Source organism: Physcomitrium patens, chromosome 12, assembly GCF_059467195.1.
Source record: "Physcomitrium patens ecotype Gransden chromosome 12, ASM5946719v1, whole genome shotgun sequence".
Lineage (NCBI taxonomy): Eukaryota > Viridiplantae > Streptophyta > Bryopsida > Funariales > Funariaceae > Physcomitrium > Physcomitrium patens.
The window spans coordinates 3,249,399-3,269,182 of NC_143421.1; the positions used below are offsets into that span (position 1 = coordinate 3,249,399).

The 19,784-nt window shown below is 33.8% G+C and overlaps 3 protein-coding genes across 3 annotated transcripts; 2 read left to right on the plus strand and 1 right to left on the minus strand.

Moving 5' to 3' along the window:
- The first annotated feature begins 2,775 nt into the window (after positions 1-2,775).
- LOC112289834 (uncharacterized) lies at positions 2,776-4,130 on the plus strand. The gene is made up of 3 exons (XM_024535477.3): positions 2,776-3,092; positions 3,402-3,460; positions 3,754-4,130. Exons 1-3 carry the CDS (start codon positions 2,807-2,809, stop codon positions 3,922-3,924), a joined length of 516 nt encoding a protein of 171 aa, XP_024391245.1. The 5' UTR covers positions 2,776-2,806; the 3' UTR covers positions 3,925-4,130.
- An 849-nt stretch (positions 4,131-4,979) lies between these two features.
- LOC112289303 (uncharacterized) lies at positions 4,980-8,047 on the plus strand. Its single transcript, XM_024534426.3, has 8 exons — positions 4,980-5,131; positions 5,401-5,517; positions 5,673-5,866; positions 6,183-6,288; positions 6,602-6,788; positions 6,890-7,032; positions 7,182-7,348; positions 7,638-8,047. The coding sequence occupies exons 1-8, from the start codon at positions 5,071-5,073 to the stop codon at positions 7,926-7,928; spliced, it is 1,266 nt and encodes a 421-aa protein (XP_024390194.1). The 5' UTR covers positions 4,980-5,070; the 3' UTR covers positions 7,929-8,047.
- A 113-nt stretch (positions 8,048-8,160) lies between these two features.
- On the minus strand, positions 8,161-9,793 carry LOC112289304 (uncharacterized). Its single transcript, XM_024534427.3, has 3 exons — positions 9,080-9,793; positions 8,796-8,858; positions 8,161-8,542 (listed from the first exon to the last, which is right to left on the minus strand). Exons 1-3 carry the CDS (start codon positions 9,371-9,373, stop codon positions 8,465-8,467), a joined length of 435 nt encoding a protein of 144 aa, XP_024390195.1. The 5' UTR covers positions 9,374-9,793; the 3' UTR covers positions 8,161-8,464.
- Positions 9,794-19,784: the final 9,991 nt, after the last annotated feature.

Consider the following 19,784-nt stretch of genomic DNA (forward strand, 5'->3'; position numbering starts at 1 on the left):
GTGGAATCTATGCTCCATCATTTTCTTTGTCAAAAATATTGTGTTGTTGTAAAATGTATATGTATATATATTAAAAAAATGGTTGAAGAGCATTAAATGCATTTGCTAGAATGAGATATTAAAGAAACATGGGGAAATGGGTGTAGTATAACAAATAATATATGTTGTTCATAGGTTTTGAGAGATTGGTTTTAGAGGTTAGATTTAAGATATGGATACTAGATCTTTTTATTATTATTTTTGTAATTAGTTTTGAATAATAAAATATTGCAATTGAGAATGAATAGTAAAAAACTTGCATTTGAATAATGTTTTTTACAAGCCAGATCAAAAAAGCTTACTTGAAAAAGGATGACAATTTTATTATTCAATTCAAGTAAATGCATGTGAAGTAAAATAGTTTTATAATAAAATTTTAGAAGACAAAGAATTATGAATCAAAAGTTTATAAATTCTGACTTAATATTACACTTTGATATTCCTTGGAATTAAGTGTTATCCAATATGAGTCATTAGATTTTAAATTTCATTCCTTCAAAACAAAAACTCATTTTCTTCACGAAAAAAAATTCAACATTGTAAGATCAAGATACCAATCCAACAACCTAAATAAATAGAAACTTTGGTTGAATTTCAATACATGTAGTCTATATCTTGAAACATATACTCTTTTTTATGATGTATTTATTTCAAAAGCCAAAACAACCCCCGGTATATTGATGTCTCGGATCCTTGCAAGATGGCTTTGCCAAATATAACTCACATCATGTTCTTTTTGAGAGGAAGTGACATTTGTGACCATGATTGCGGTGTTAAAATACTCCCTCAACATCACACATAAGTTTTGATGTATAGTCCATATATGAACCCATGAAGTATTAATTGTTCTTCCAAAACCTTCCACAAAAACCCTATTTCCAAATAAAAAAACTTCATTTGGCGTGAAATGGAATGTTTTGCATGTTGTTATCCCGGTTAATAAAAGCTTCATATGTTGGTGACCGGGAGGTCCATGGTACCACCAATCAAGTTCCGGAGACAAACACGAACTTATAGATGTAATATCTTCTTTTGAAATAGATTGATACAATTTGAGAATCAAGTTATTGTTGTCACTTTCTTCATTGGATTTTGGAATGTGTTGATTTATCATATTTCATATTTCATGTGAACTCAAACATTGATTATTGAATGATGATAATAGGTTGATAACCTAACTTTGTAAGAATCAAACAAAGATGGCAACAACACCCATTGTTTGCTTCATTTGATTGAATCTTATATTGCTTCATATATATATATACATACATATAATTTACTATACAACAGATCTATCATGGATTAGGTGTTGTAATGTTGAATATTTTTCAAGTTTCAGAAAACCTAAAAGAAAAATAATTAATACAGGTTTCAACAATGATGATCTTGATAAAATAAATAAAATAAAATCATTATGATTCATTCTTATTTTTAATTCGTTCCATGTGTTTTTAACATTAATGCTTGCATTTATTAATTATATTACATTGTAACCTTTCAGTTCTGAAATATTTGGAACCATTTTAAATATTCATTGTAAATATTTTGAAAGTACAAATAAAACAAATTCCAACTTCAAAACCCAGTCTTTTCTTTGAATATTTTTATGTACAGGGAACATGTTTTTTCCGGAAATCATAAAAAAAAGGAATATTTAAATATATATAGATATATATATATATATATATATATATATATAATAAAAATTATGTACATGAATTTCAATTCAATTTTATCACCTATCAAGTCTTTTCCTTGAAATTTTCATTATAAAAGTGATTTAATACTTACTTCAAACAAAAATAATAGTATTGGTAGAAGGAAGCATCATAAATTAAGAAAATTTTATTAAATTCAAAGCATGTAAAAACATCAATCAAATTTAGTATATACAAATACCATGCTAAATCCATATTTTATGACTAATTACTATTATTTGATGGAAATTTAATTTCAGTTGAAATTTTTTTACATATGGAAGATTCAATTTTGGCTGCAATATATTAATTTTTATAACAGTATTTGACTTTAGATAGCAAATCCAATGCATCATTTGAGAAGGAATTTAAGAAGCCATAAAATACTAGTAAAGGAAATTTGAAGAGGACCCAGCAAAGTATTGAAAGGACAAAATCAACATTTTGTTCTTGTTGACTTAGTGGTACAAAGTAAGTAGCATGCTAGGCATAATCCTCAACAAATAAATATTGCACAATAGATGATTATAAGAAATCCTAAATTTAGGGATAATTTTGCCTAATTCCTCATCATCCTTAGTATTGTCAATATTTTGTAAATAAATTGACTTGAATAAGTATATAAATATCTTTTGATTGTAACTTTGTTACTTTGGAACAATTCTATAAAATTTATCAATAGATATGCAAGTTTATCAAAACTTTAGTGCCTTCATGACCTTGTTAAAACTTCTATAAACTTTATTGTAAATTTTATAAAAACTATATATAAATAAATAAAATATATTCTTATCATACCATTAGCCTTTTAGCATTTGTCAACAAAAAGATTCTACTACCTACAAACTTTGTAAAAAATTATAAACATTCTTACAAAATCTTGTAGAAGTAGGAACAAAAATTGTTTTTTTAACTCTTTAACTTTCCCATTACTCTTTAATACCCCCTCCTCCTCCTTGTTGAATGAGGATTGAATTGGATGATGTTCTAAACATTATTGAAATCGTTCAGGGGTTTGCAATGATCAGTTTAGATCAGTGGTAGCAATCTGTTGCAGTAATTTTGCAGCTATGGCGGAGGCGAGGCGGCCCGTGCCCTTGTCCCGTCGACCCGTAGACCTGTTCCTGGCGATGTTTCTGCTCTCGAACGTCCCCGTGGTGGTGCTGTTCGAGTCCCAGATGTTGTTGCCCGCCTCGCTCGTTTTCAAGCCGCTACGGGACATGACGCAAGCGTATGTGGAATTCGCAGGGGATTACTTGGTGCAGACCGCGCCGGCCTTTCTCAAGGGGCTGGTGGTCGCCGAGTGTTTGTTTCAGCTGCCGCTGTCGATCGTAAATGCCTACGCCTTCATGGCTGGTAATGGGTTCTCGCATTTTGGGTTTTGAGATGTTCGAATCTAGGATCACAATTTGGGAGGATTAGGGTTTTGTGTGTGTGTATACAGTGCAAATGTGGTAGTTTAATGTAAATGGGGAGACAGTAGGATTTTGATGATTAGGAGCCTCGCGACTGTTGTTTCATGTAAACTTAAATGGTACGTGTTTTGGATATAAATGTGGAGATTTAAAGCTACCTAGGTGTTCAGAATTCCATGTTAGAACCCCTCGTTCATCGGGGGTTGCTGCTGCACAAGCTTACTATGATAGTTGGGTTTGATTATAACAGGGAAAGATTGGGGCCGCATCACTGGCATAATATATGCATCTCACGTTGCTACGACCATGGTATTTTCCTTCTCTCCACTCGTCATTATCAACATTCTATATCGTGAGCTTGCTAGTTTTGTTCTGCGTAGATTGACTTCATGGTTTTATTTTATTAATTTTTTTTCAAAGAAAATTGTGTCTTACGCAATATTACTGTATGTCTCCTCCTTGAGTCTAATGTACCTCGTGCACTTGTCGGTGGTCTGAAACCATTCAAAGTACTTTACATGATTTGTAGACATTTATGGTTGCATTGCATTACATGTGCAGATTTAGTCATACCTCGATTGGCAATGATTGTTTGTATGCAGTTCCCCATCTTGGCAGACATTCTAGCGCACAATATTCCAACTAAGAACTTGCTACTTTCGATCTACTTGCCCTATCTCATTATCCCTTTCATCATTCTTGCACGCCTCGTACCCACGCAACATCCTTTTACAGAAGCAGGACCCCCTTCGATAGCGAAGAAAGGTGATTGACAACTTCAAATGCCCCATTCGGTTGTAGTTGATTTAGACAAACATCTGATATGTGTATGGATCAGACAAACACCTGGTATTTGAACTCTCCCGTGTGATTGTCCTCCAGAGCTAGGCATGGATGTACTACACAATGCTGTGATTCTACAGCTCGCCAATAATTTTTGGTTGACAGAATTGATAACCAAGGATTCATGTCTGAGAAATGAATTTGCTACTTCACCTGGCCGTTCACTTCCAGTGTGTAGAAGTGGGGGCCTGTGGTGTAGGGTTTAGTCATTTGTCTGAAATTATTGTACCGATTTTGTATTGATTTTCTGCTAATTTCAAGTAAATTCTAACTGAGAAATTGCAAGCTCGACATCTCTGTGTTTTGTTTTTTCATGTGTTTCTCCATTACAGTCGATTTTTTTTTTGTCAGCTAGTTTCATATGAAAATAATCACTTTATGTTTTAGTTATAGTTTCTTTAGGAAAGTGTAATTATCTGAGATAACAAGATTTTACCGCCATGTTCGCTTGTTGCAAACTAAATTTTAGACAGTCACAGACTATTCAACTTTTGTGAAAGTACCCGAAGTTGTAAACATTCTCACCTATCAAACATTCATCTTTATGAGACCTAAACCCACATTTGAACAAACTCCCAAAACATATATTCTATGAAGAAAACAACACGTTTCATTCGTCCCAAATACTCCGGCACGAACAGTTTCACAGCGGGTCAATCGCGAATTCGCCATATATACAGGGCCATCAGTAGAGATGCCCACAGTGAAATGACTCTCTGAGCGAACGAAAATTTGAAGAGCGACGGAAGATAACGAAAGACTGACGGACGTTTAGGGGAGAACGTTAGTGAACAACAAGAGAGCGACTGGAACGGAACATGAGAACGACAGAGAACAACGACAGGGCTATTGAAAGTGAACGAGAGAACCACGGAGGACAACGAGAGAGCGACTGAAAAGGAACATGGGAACGACTGAGGACAACGAGAGGCGACTGAAAGGGAACGAAAGAACAACGACGTCCGTTGAGGCGGAATGGCGAGCTTTCTGAGTTTTCTAGCCGAAGCCCACCTCGTTTGATGAGCGTGGAGGGACGGGGGGGACTTCACGGTGTAGTCGATTGATTTCTGCTATCGATGGCGGATCGCCGCAACACGAAGCTGCGGATTGCGCTCTGCCACCCCGATCTTGGCATCGGTACGATGCCGTAAAGACAAGCGGATTCTAATTTAGTACAGAATCGACGACATTGTGGTTGTGACTTTGTTCCTGTTATTGTCGATGCTTGTATGAGGGCATTGTTTTCCGCTCTCTGCATTTTTTTCGACGCTTTTTTGTTTCTAAAAATCGCCTCAGAATTTAATGCTCAGGAGTTCTTCCTGGAGTGTTCAACCTTGCGGATTCGCTCTCAAATCGGTTAATTTTGGTTTTGCTCACGGCGGGCTTTTTGTATTGTATCTGTTCAGGTGGCGCAGAGAGGCTGGTTGTGGATGCTGCCGTGGAATTGACTGCCCTGGGACATCATGTGCACATTTTTACAGCACATCATGATCGGAAGCGATGCTTTGAGGAGACAGTTGATGGTATGTCTTTTCTTGTAATAATCCTGAAATGCTCGATTCAGCTGTAAAAATTCCTAAACCTAAGTCTTGTAGATTTCTCTTTTCAGCTTGAGGCAAGGGAAGAGATCAATCAATTAATTAATTATTTATTCATTATCATGGATCGGTGTCTGCAGGGAGTTTTCCTGTCACAGTGTATGGTGATTTTCTACCTCGACACATTTTCAATCGATTACATGCTGTCTGCGCATATATTCGTTGTGTCTACGTTGCAATCTGTATGGCCCTCTTGTGGCCAAGATTTGATGTCGTTTTCGCTGATCAAGTTTCAGCAGTCATACCCGTCCTCAAATTGAAGAGAGGTTCCAAGGTATTCTCACCCGCAGTGATAAATTTCTTGACCTTGCTATGCTAAGATTTAGGAAAAATCTTCTGCTTGATGCACTTGAATTGAAGCACATTGGCTTGGTCACTGCGAATGTGTTCATTTTCGAGTTCGCTTATGTTATCATTCTGGAGTCTTTGTAATCTATTGTGACACCCTAATATCACGTCGAAGTCTCTGTGATCACAAGGTTCTATTTTTATTTTACAGCGAAGCATAGCCGATGATAAGCATGTCTTCTCTAATATAATTGTTAATGCCTTTTCTAAAGATTGTGAGGCTGATGTTTGGTCATTGGTAGATCTTGTTCTACTGCCATTTTCCAGACCTACTTCTTGCCCAGCACACAACTAAGCTTCGCAGACTGTATCGAGCACCTCTGAATTGGATAGAACAGACGACTACTGGTATGCGACATATTAGGGCTCTCATTTTGGGGTATTACTTGCTGCAGATTGTCAGTTTTTCAATTTTACATTCGTATGTCCTACAATGTGGGGCATTGTGTTGCCGGCTTATCGAAATGATTCAACATATCTCATTTTTTGGTAGGTTGGACAGAATGCCCAAAAATGCTGAAATCATATAAGAATCTCGAGTCAGATACCAGATTCTAGCAGGATACGGCTGTGCGTAAGGTGGAGGGAGGAATTTTCAGTTGAGAAATGGTTCCTTATATTGCCAGTAAGAGGTGGTAGTGGGGTTTCAACCCTTGTGCAGGCATGGCGGACTGCGTTTTGGTGAACAGCGAATTTACTGCATCCATATTTAGCTCCACGTTTACACGACTTCAGGCGCAAGGATTACACCCAGCAGTGCTTTATCCTGCTGTCAACGTACATCAATTTGATACCTCTTCAAAAAATCCCCCTGATCTCTCGTTCATACCTGGGCTTCCAGCTGATGGGTGAGCACTGGTGTGAATGTTGTGTTATTATTTTGACACAGGAAAACTCTGATGTGTGTTGCTAGTCTATGCTAAAAACAAAATTTTTGTTGTATCTTCAGGCATACCTTTCTGTCCATTAACAGGTTTGAGAGGAAAAAGAACATCGCTTTGGCAATATCAGCTTTTGCGATCCTCGTGAGACAACAAGAAAAGTCGCAGTCAACTATGGTGCCCAAAGAACTTGTTCGCTTAGTCATTGCAGGTGAGCTACTCTGCAGAAGTCATTTATTATTTGTCCTGAATATTATGTGTGGAAATCAGCAACAGCCTTTAGTAAAGAACAGGTGTTTGACTTGAATTCTGATTGTGCGCTGCTTTGACATTCATAATTATAATTCTGGAAGACTTCAGGTGGCTATGATCAGCGACTGGCAGAGAATCGTGAATATTTGCAAGAGCTCAAGACGTTAGCTACAGAGGAGGGGGTCGCCGACCTAGTGATCTTTGTACCATCGTGCTCAACGTCACAAAGAAACGCTCTCCTGGCGGCTTGCATCTGCGTTCTTTACACCCCTAAGGTATTCTCATCGTCGCGAATTTTTCTTTAAGCTATTAGCTGTAAGGCTTGTTTGCGAAACCTAGGTGAGTTATAATATGCATTTACCGGGCTTACTGATATATGAGAGGTTTGAAAAGCCATCTTAGATATTCGATTACTTTTCTTTAGTTACTAAATTGAACCTTACTACCAAAAAAATGTTTCCTCTCGGGAACTTTATGAAACGTCTCAAGCTCTAACCTGTTTGTTGTAAGCTCATTAACTTGATAGGGTTCAGGATTTGTTCCTCATGCTAATGTTCGTTGCAGAATGAGCATTTCGGCATTGTGCCTCTGGAGAGCATGGCTGCCCAAAAGCCAGTTGTGGCTTGCAACAGTGGGGGGCCTAAGGAAAGTGTTCAACATGGTAAAACAGGTTATTTATGTGAATCTAACCCGGCGAGCTTTGCTACTGCAATGAGCCTTATTCTTCAGGATCCCTCTAGGGCAGAAATTATGGGCAAGGATGCCAGAAAGCATGTGGAGGAAAACTTCTCAAGGCAAGTGTTTGGTGAACGACTGAGCACTGTGATTCAGGACCTTTTGAAGGACAGTTTGTAGCACAAGGATAGCCGCTTGCATAGAAAGTTTTTTGCAGATAATGTACGAATAATTAGAGTAAGGAGGATAAGTTTTGAATGGACTGCTGCTGGTCGTTATCAAGTTTGAACTTGACATAATCCTTGCGCAGATTGTTTTCGCATCTTGTTTTGAGTGTTTCGACCTATTTTTTCAAACTTCTTGGATGAACGTGCTTTGCAGCTATGTTGTTAATCTCCAATGCGAAATGATGTGGTGATCAACACTTCTACATATTGGCAGCGGCTAACTGCTTAAACACGTACAGTTCGTTAATTCCGTCTACGTTACTAACTCAGAACAGATTCACTTAGCTACCTACGCAGGGTATATTCAAATAGTTCTCATACTTTCTGACTCTCAATATTGAAAATTCCATATCATCTCTTCAGTTGAACCGCTACTTCCTGTTGAACGGTCCACGAGAGTGAATTCAACTTTCATTGATATTTTCCAGCATTGCTGCCTAGAAAGTTCGCAAGGCACGCTGCTGCCGCGAAGCTCTACTAAATTTACGTTCAACCTAGCACTGCAAACTCAGAAGTCGGTAAGACGGCCGCCATAGCTTCTTTCCTCAACTGTTCGTCCTCAGCATCCTGTAGGTGACATGAACAAACTTTGATCAGATCGGAAAAGTCTCCCCTTTGAACGCGTACACAAAGGCCTCTATAAACTGCATTTCACACTTCGTAGTTCATAGCTCAACATGGATTCCATTCCACTGCGGTTTTCTTTCAATGCATGAACATAGAGAACTGAACAATGCAAGGGTGTTGCTTGACAAGCTCGGAAGGACAGTGGAGACGCAAACACAGAGGAAAAGCTAATCTCAATTCCACTTTTCCACACCTTGAGAAACAAGTGAAGAGCGTCTTCTGCGTCATACGCTTTTACGATTCCTATTGCTATATCCTGCAAAACATTGAAGAACCCAAAGCTTAGACAAAGTTTTCCCAGCGTGTCAATATTTCCTCCGACACTATCAACTGGTAAGAGACCTCGAAACAGCCAACTCGGTCCGGAATCGGTTAAGTCACTAGAAAATGGAGGAAACCCAGCATTGATGTTTGGGAGTAGAGTTCCGAAGCACTGCAGTAAATCGTGGCAAGACATATGGTTGAAGGAAGGAGAACCTTGGCTTCTTTAATAGCGCTAATATCGAGTGTGTAAGGCTCCAAATCCATGGAAGATTGGCGAAGACCCCCGACATCGTCTTCAATTCCCGACTCCAACTCCCCATTCTGCACAACAAGAATTTCTAAACCGCCCGAGGCTTGGTTACTAAGCCCCCCCGCTGCTTCGTAAAGACCAGAACCCAAGCCCCTAGCCAACGCCAAATACCCATACTCCTTCAATTCGAACGTCGTTGGAACCTGATCCTCATTCGGAGACTCGTGACCCACAAGGTGCTTTACCTCCCCTCCCATATAACTCCCGAACTGGCCGATGTGATAGATTGAAAGCCACAAGAAGAAGAAGAAGAAGAAGAAGGAATGCTGAGTGAAGCAGCTGCCCAACAGTAACCGAGACCACAAGACTGGTGAGTGTCACTGTTTCTCTCAGCACTGTTTTTGCCGCATCCCTTCCACCATAGTCCGCATGAGCACGCAGGTATTGCCTCCTCTCTAATAAGTCCTCCTTCTCCCTATCCAGCTGAAGTCTAGTTCGTTCGTTCGGCCGAGTGAGAAGAAGACCTTGATACTTTGCAGTCTGGAATCCATCCAACCAGTGAATGAGCACCGAGGAAACCATCACGTGTTGGCCGTCGAGACCGACACTTCATCACCCTCAAGGAAAGTACTTCTTCTTCTCACTCTCACTCACTCTCACTCACTCTCACTTATTCGCACTGTCAGTCTGTTTGCATGTGTGTGAGAGAGATTCTGTCTTTCATGCATCTTCAGTCCCCCCTCTCCCCCATAATTGGATGATACAGCACCATCGGACCACTTCGAATACACACACAGTGTTGTGACTCAATTGTGGGAACTGCTGCATCTCATGTCAAAACCGTGGGTTTTGACCCAGTCTTTTTTGAGTTTTGTGTGTGTATTTTTTTTTGTTTTTTTGGTTTGGTTGTGTATTTGGTTTGGAATTGGATCTTGGACGCTTTGTCCAGAATGGGTTTGTACTGCCAGAGGCTCAAAACCCCCAACTGGTAGATCTCTTGCGGAGGTCTGTCCCTTGCTGTGTGAAAATTGATAGATTGCAAAAATGAGAATCAATAACCGTGAATTGAGCAAATTTTGAGTTGAATTCTATTCATGCATGGGTAATTATTATAGTGCATATATATATATATACCCTAATTTTCTTTGCTTCAGAAATATTAGTTCTACCAGAGTTTCATTTGAAATCCATAATGCTCATGTTGTACAATTAATTAAGCTTTTAAAAGGTGCACTGTATTTAATTAATTTGTCTTGAATGAAATCAAGAACACTGAGTATTTAATTGACGTTAAATTGATGAAGACATTTTAAAATTTAATTAATGATTGGTAAAGAAAAGAATAAATCTCTACCTCAATTTGGATTAAAACTCTTTGTACTGAAAAGATATAGAATAAAGCTAATCTTTTTTTTTTTTTTTTTTTTTTTTTTTTGTTCTGTTCTAATATCTGAGATATTGAAAAAATTTTAATAAAAAATATTTTAAAGTCATCTTTAAATTTATTGTACACATGATTATGATTCTTTTGTCCTTTTGCAACAAACAGGAAAAAGATGAATATGGTTTTCAAAAATAATAAAATCAGTGTACATATGCAACAAATTAAAAAATTCATGTCTTTAAATATTTGTTGATGTAGATTATATATATACATACATACTTACAAGTGATTGGTTTTGCATGGAGTTAGTTTAATTTAGTATCAATATTTTACAAGATATCATATTTAATAATCTAATTTTACATAATTTGATAAAATATACAATAGAAGTTATTTATATGTTAAAATCTATTAGAGTTTTTTCAAGCATTGGTAATATCTTTGTAATTTCATGCTTCATTGTGTAAAAAAAGGAATGAAATCCATTTCATGCACTTTCTAAAAATATTCATTAAAATTTAATTTTAAAATAGTTTTGTACAATTGTATGGATATAATTAAAATAAATCTATGTTTAATTATACATTTCTCACTTATTTTGTTCAATTTAGTTACCAGCTTGTTCATCCTAAAGGATGGTGAATACTTTCATAATATATACTTATTGTCACATGATATGGCACTGGGTGCCAAATCTTGTCAAATGCATGTAGTTTAGTTTGGTTAGTGGTTTTTCATCCATTGAAAATTTTCCATTAGTTAATGCCATATCATGTATTTCAATGGATGAAAAACAACTAACCAAACTTGTTGCTGCATAGTGTATTCCTTTGTTAATGTCAACTAAGATTTGGATACTAAGGGTTTTACGAGTGATTTTCGAGAGAGAGAATTCGTTGTAAGGTTTTGCTTGGCTATGGTGATTTAGCCATATTAGTAAAGCTTAGGGTTTTCTCTATTTCACACTTGCATTTTTGGATTTCTCCTTTGTGGTGTGAGAGATAGCTTGACTTAGTTTGGTGTAGATTCTAAACTTTCACTTGACAAAAATAAAAATAAAAATAGAATTAAAACTCTTCTCTTCACTGTTTTCTGGGTGTTCCTGTTTTGTTATGTTTTCCCACTGTACCACAGTACTGGAGTATTGTTGCGGTACTGTGTAGTGCAGTACACTATGCAGCAACAAGGTACGAGGTATAGGGTCGCACATGAGACACAAGGTCGCACTGGAGTGCATTGGGGCGGGTTGTAGTGCAAATAACAAGTCGCGGTGCACAAAAGGGTCGTAGGGAGGTGTGACTACAGTGATGCTGGATTGTTCAAGGCGGAAGCCCGTGCAGGGTCACGGCATTGGATTGTGCGAGGCAGAAGATCTTACGACGTGGTGGTTCATTGTTGCAGCACATGAGTTTCTCAAAGCACCCTCAATATGCTCTTTGCACACCCTTTTTTTATTTTGGTGCCTCGTAGCTTACGTCTCGTGGCCTCCAGTCTAGAGCGTTGAGTGTCTGCAGTCGATGGATGGAGCTGGTTTGCATAGCTAAATTTCAAAAAAAATATTTCAAGTTCCGAGGGGTACTGCTGTTTGGTGTGTGGGTGGTGCGACGTAGTGGTTTGGTACATAAATCACGTGAAAAACAAGTGGGATCTGCGGCAACTTGTAGTGGCAGTCGGTGACACATGGTCATAGGAGTGCAATGATAGAGTTACATGGTCATAGAACATTCACAATAAAAGGATCTACGTGGTTAAAGGCCACCATGACAATAAAGAATGCAGAATCATAGGGCCAAAACGGTAAAGGGATTCATTGCGCGGTCATAGGGCTTTATTTATTTTTAAAAAAACATTGCCTAGAATTCTTAGGTGTCAAATTTAGAAGCTCACTCTAAGTGCATATGGAGTCCAAATTTGATCATTTTTGAGTCAATTTTATGTAGAAGAGGCCCAAGTAACGTATTAGCATTCTTGGTTTTTGGAGGAGAGATCATTTGGAGCATTGAAGTAGTATTTACTAAATGTTGATTGCTTTCTAAGTGAGTTTTTGATTTTCTCTCAGTTTTCTAAATTTCATTTTATTGCTATTATCTTTTAATGTCATAAGTTTTTTGATTTGTGACCATCAACCACTAGCAATGTTGTAATAGAAAGAGAATTTGCATCAAGAAAGCATTGGGCCTCTACCTGCCTTTAATTGCTTAAACGAATTATAAGTTTATAAAACACAAATCTTATTTATAGCTTGTCTTCCTGAAGACATTTACATCAAATGCACAAGTCTAGGATGCACAAGAGTTCCTAAGATGTGACTAGATATCCTAAAACCACTTCTATTCTTATGGAAATTCCTTCCAAATATATATTATCCTATAGCTTCTAATCTATTCATCTAATTGGATTCTAACTTTTTTATGGATTATTTTATATCTTTAACTATCTTTCCAACAAAATTTGAGTATAAATTCATTAGAAATCTTTGGATATTGCCTAATTTCTAGTAAGTGCTAAACATGTCAATTTTTAGGCCCTCGCATATTAAATCTATTATATCTCAAAAATCCAATACTCAAATATTATGAATTTTTCATATGCAATTTTTTAACATAGTCATCTACACTTGTAGAAATTTTGAGTCAAAAATTCATCCAAAAACTCAAAATATGGTCCAAATAAAAACCTCTATGAAAAGAACTTACTTATAAACTCTAGTTTTAAAGCATAGACTTCAATAGCTCTTCTTCCTTTGTTCCAAATCAGAATTTATCAATTCCTTTACATAAAATGTAGCTCCTTAAATCAGCTTTCCAATAGAACCTTTTAATAATTGAATGCCTTTCTACAACTCTCTATATGCTTAAAAGAATAACAGTAAGTATCAAATTCACATCCTAATTTCAAATAACCATATTTTTTCCATCCAAAATCCAAACTGCACATTTATTTTATCCAATTTTTAGATCAAAATACAAACTTTTTGAATCCAATCTCCAAACTTCAAATGCATTGCCTTACCTTGAATGGTTTGCCTTGCCTCAAATGGATCATTTGAAGTAGCTTCAAACTCTAGTGTGGTGTCAAATAACATCTCAAAGCCCATTAGACATGATTTTTAACCAATAAGAATGAAGTCTTCTATGATTCACTTTATCTACTTACATAGAATGGCCTAGAAGCCAAAAAATTATACTTTTGATACCAAATCCTTTCTAAACTCTTTACTAATAAATCCAACAACTTCTATCTTTAAATATAAAACTTAAATTATAAATTTAAATAAATTAGGTAAGTATTTTATTTTATTTTATTTTATTTTATTTTTAATTATAATTCAAACTTTTATAAAATTTCATATTATTTTTACATATTATGCTACTTTCTTATATGATAGTGGATATTGATTGCTTTTGTTTATTTTTTATCTTTGTTTCTATATTCTTGAAGATGAAGATCTAATGTAGATTTATAATTAGAAATTGATATTATTGACCTGGTGTATATTAGAAATTGATATTATTGATTTATTTCACCAAATTACTTGGATTATGATCACACCAAGGATTTTGAACTAGTCGTGAATATTATTGAGTTTTTTTAGCCTGTTTCAACATTGGAATACTATTAAGAGGCTTTGAATCTCGAAAGTGGATATATTTTATAAGATGGATGATGATCTTTGTAGTATGGTAAAAGATTGATTTTTAAGAAGACTTTGGGACATTACTTTGCCAAATTAGAAATTCAAGTTTCAAATGTAGATGAAAGAGAAGCATCAAAGGTCTCTTACTATCAATGACTGGTATGCCTTTGAGCTATTACTACAATACTTTGAGCATGAGGTACTTCAAATATATGGAAGGTGGAGTGAAGAATACTCACTTAAGTTATGAGAAGTAGAACATTATTAGGAGGATACTATTTCAAGTCTAATGCCTATAGAGAAGAAAGAAGATTCTATCTAAAGAGAAGTTGGTATATCTTTGAAATACAACAAAAAAATAAAAAATAAAAAATATCTACTTTCTTAATTAATATACGACCTATTTTGTTACAAATTGCTTAAGTAATGAAGATGACTTTATTTACAATGGAAGAACCACCATCATTTGAGTTTCTTCAAATTTTTATTAAATACTTGGAGCAAAGTATGGAGGTTTTAGATGTGATTATATACAACACATTCAACACTTTTGACATAAAAAGGAAAATATTTCATATAATATGTATACTTGTTTGGCTTGATTTGTAATAGAATCAAAGAGTATATATATTGAAAGCCAACTTATTAAAATTTTCTTATTTAAGATTGACAAGAGACTTTTGAATTTAGCCATATTAAGAATTATTCTCAACTATAAAAATAAGATAATATTAGTACAAGCATTTATTAAATTTAAGAAATAAAATAGGATACTTTATCAACATGATACTAGTAACATAGTAGTCTGGATGATGGATGTATGTAAGTCTAAGAAGGTTGTAACTATCATAAATAGCTTGGCAAAAACTTAATTTGAAAAGACTATGTATTATTAGAAGTATAGTAAATATAGTCACATCAAGAATGATTCTAAGTCTTTTAAGAAGAAAAAAGTGTTATATATAGAGAAATCTAAGTTAAAAGTTGAAATAGCTTAAGGACAATGAAAATAATTGATTCATATTACATCTATATAAGTAATTTACTTTGAATAAGAAAAAAGCTTTAGAAGCTAAAATTGCCAAGCTAGAGAAGAGATTCAATAGTATGACCTCATTAGGTTAAGTTACTAAATTTTATGTAAATTCTAAAAATAAAATAAAATATTCTTCTCCAAAAAATTATATATATGGTGCATTAAGAAAAATAGTGGTTGTGATTGCCACACGTGCCTAAATAGTAGCTAAGAATATGGTATCTATAATAATTGAGGTATCTAAACTTTGTTTAAACATCTAAGTAATTGTTGACGTGGAATACTCATGTGCAATTGTCATTGCTATTTGGCCTTATAAATGTTAATTCTATGGCAAAGCCTTCTATTTCAACTTCAATACAAGATGGAAATACTAGTGTTAAAAACAAAGCTTGTACTTTGGCTTGTAGAGTATTGAATATGCCTATATTTTTTAATATTAATTTGTTGGCTCCAAAATTTAAACTAGCAGGGATCTTTCAATTAGTTTGTAAAATATTAGAATGCAAAGTATTTATGCTATCTTTACAAGTAGCTCAAGTAATCATAAAGATTGTAACAAAAGAGAATTTGGCTAAGTTACTAGCAAAGCTTCGAACTGAAATTATTGCCATATTTGATGAAGGTCACTTGAAAGAAATAAATACAAATCCTTCAAATAAGGTGCCATTAACTACATGGATAGGATTTTTATTTGATGTTGTAGCTAGACCTGCTTGAAAATCTCAAAAATTATATCTAAGCATTGTACAATTAATTAATAACAAAAACATACTTATTATTAATCAAACTAGTGGCAATATCACTTGTACCACACCTTTGCATGTTATGATGGATTCTTGAGCTTAATCAATTTTGATTGGCAAAAGACTTGTTCAAAAATTAGATCTTATTCCCTACAAACTTCGAGCCTTGTTCTTTCATCATTGTCATTTTAGTAGGAGATATAGAACAAACTATCAATTATACGAGATAACTATTATAATTAATATTTTTGAGTAAATTTGGATTATTTTATTCACATTTGTCTCTAAAATGTGCATTGACTAGTGCGACCAACTATGATATTTTAATTAGTCAAGATGTACTTTATCTATTTGGTTTTAGATTAAATAATTGGACTAAAGAAGTATAGATTAGACTATGATGATTTATTGGTAATAAAAGGAAAAAATTCATTCCAATCACATTGATAGCAACTGCTAAGATTATGTCTATAGAAACTTTATATGATTATAGTACATTGGCAATTGACTTGCCTTATGGAATGATACTATTAAAAAAAATATTAATATTTATGTCCAATTTTATAGAGCCAAATAATCCACCATCTTTAGAAATTCATGCAAGATACTAGAAGGATCTATCTCTTTCCTAAAAAACATGTAAAGAACTTTTCCACCAATGTGAGGAAATTATATCTTCATTGAATATATTAAAGATATAAAATTCTTTTTTTTTACCTACCTTTATTCAATCTATTCATTAGCATCCACCAAATGAAGATATTATCCTTTTGGAGCTCTTTCCAAGCATTGATACATATTTGGTAGCAGTATTAGAGGCTAGACTTATTATTAGATGGTACATTCACATGGATATTGGAATTATATCTAATTGAGAAATCCAACATTATCTCCAAAGGTTGTTGGTAGTATATTCTAATGCCAACATGTATATTCTAAAAAATAGGTGCTAAATATTTAATGGCAATTCTAACCTAAATTATCTTTTAAACAATTATGTTATATAGGTCGGTTTTGTCGGAAGGACCTTCAAGACATTTGTATGTCTAATTTCTTCTTTCTCTTTTTTTTTTTTTTTTTTCATATGTGCACAAGTATCCTTCACTTCTGCCACCAAAAGGTCGTAAGTTTGACTTCAATCATAAGAAGAATCCTTCTTAATTAAAAATGACTAAGTTTCTAACTATTTCTCTCTTGCCAAATTCTCTCTTCTTAAGATATTTTAGCACCTATTTTTTACTTACAAACCTCAAGTATTTTGCTTGATTGGACAATCCTAAAGCAAATCTATAATATATTGTATGCATATCAAGCTTGTCCAATCCAAAAATAAATTAAAAATTTCATAGAAATTAAATAAAGATTAGAAAGAATGATCTTCTTCTATTAAAGAATACTTATTATTATTATTATTATTATTATTATTATTATTTTTTTCTACTACTTTGTATTGTGATTCCTATCAATTCCAATGTTTTTAAATTTTAATCCTCGTAGATTTCCAAGTCACTTTTTTGCCAAAAAGTGACTTGCCAAAATAATCCAAGAAAAAGTCTCCAAAAATTTAAGTTTGTTACATTAAATACTTTCTTCTTTTTGCCCTTAGCAATATTGTTATAGAGATTTTTTTAATTCTTAGTTATTATCTGTTATAGTAAAAATTTTACCTCAATTAAAGACATGCATTACATGCACTAAAAGAGAGTCTAATGATGCACCCAATTAATTTAACTTCTATCCATCACTGTTCCACAACAAAAAAATTGTATTACTCCTTTCACTATCTTGACTCTACTTGAATTTCACTTGAAGTTGTAGCCCTTGAAGTAATATTTTTTTAATTATTAGTTAATAGCTCTTTAATATAACTTTGAATGAGCATGTATAAGCATCACATGTAAATTTTACCTTAAAATGCTCTTATTAGCAATTGTTGTTCCTATCTCAACCACCTCTACAAATTCTATTATTCTCTATAGGGTGTATGTAATTCAACCTCCATCCACTTTCTTTCTCTTTAGATTTTTTTCTTGTAATCATGTTTCAATGGTGTATCCAACATTACTTACAATCAATTCTCTTTTAATTCATCCAATCTCTTTATATTAATAGCTTTAATTATGGTCCATCATGCTAACTGTTGCAATTTCTACTTTCCAGGCATGTATTTAATACTCTTCTTCTGTAACTTCTCCTATTGACTTTCTTTTTGATTCCTCATACTATTAGTTAATTCTCAATCAATTAATACAATGACAATTCTTTTATCTGATTTTAGTCATTACAAGCCTTCACTTCTTTTGGTGAAATTTGTTCTAGATGAAGCTTCTTTTTATTATATCCTTTCTTATTTCTACCACCAAATTGGATTTGAATGTAGTCTTGATGTTTCACTTATGTATTTGTTTGGATCTTTAAGCGTTTGACTTTAATTGAGCAGCCTTTATTCTTCAAATCAAAGTTGCTAGCAGTAGCCATGTTCTAGTTTCACGAGTTCCTCATTTTGGATTAAAATTCTTAATCTTTTTTACTTAGCACTTATGTCTATTGTCAAGGCTTATATCTTGATCATCCATACATTCAAGAACTCATTTATTAATATTAAATTATATTTTTTTATATATATATTTAATACTAAAGTATATAATTAAGTATCAATAAATGAATGAAGCAAAAGGTTATTTATGTATTTATTAATATTTAAGGATTAGATGATCATTGATCTAATTTATTTATAGATTTGACGCACCTTATACAATGATAGTTTATGCATCAAATTACACTAATTGAGTACAATTTTTAAAATGTACTTCTATTGAATGACACTCAAATACAAGTGATGGAGTTTAGTCAATATATTAATCAATCCCTTGGTCTTCCAACCTTTGTAGATGCTACAACTTTAGATTCCTATAACTATCAATCTTATTTGATTTGAACCAGCTTAGTCTTATCTTACATGCTTACAAAAGCACTTTCTAGAATTAAACAACTTCTTAGATGTTATGTTGATGATATCTTAGATGATAATTGAATTTCTTTGGTTTTTATTAAGGTTGATAAACCTCTTGTCAATGACAAGAATTCAAAAAAGATATATAAATAAGTGAATAATAAAATTAAGAGAGATAAAAAAATAAAAATAAGATAAAAAATATATTTAATTAGAAAATAGAATGGCTATTGCCAAAGATTAGGAAGCTAGAGACTCTTGAAACTAGACTAGAAGCAAAAAATGAATTGATAAGAGTGAAGAAGGCTTCACTCTTGCTTTTATCTATACTATCTATTTAAGTGCTACGTGGCAACCTTCTATAGGACCTCCAACATATGTTCAATTTACAAGACACATATCTAACTTATAAGATAAGTTTTCTATATATGTGCCATGTAATTAGCTTGTTTTATAAGCTACTAATCTATCAATCACCTATAGACATGTATAAAGATGAAAATGGATCTATAAAGTTTTTAAGAAGCTTTTCTTCAAGATATTATCAAATTAATCTATTTTTACCTATTTCTATCTATTCATATTATTAAGATATTTATTAGAATAAATAAATCTATGATCCCTCTTCTTGCTTTGGTTAATAAGGTGGGGATACCTTATGGAACATTTCCTACCTTTATAAAATTTCCAACATCATTTGCATTTTGACCATGTAGGCTTAGCATGGTTTAGAATGTTACTTAACAAACCTATAAAGAACTAATACCAATGAAAAAAGCATTGTGAACTAAAATAAAAATCCACTAATTGAAAGTTTATTCTAATTCACAATGATTTAATTATCTAAATATTCTAATAATGATTGATTAGCATTTGATTTAAGATTCAAAAAAACTCATAATATTCTAATTG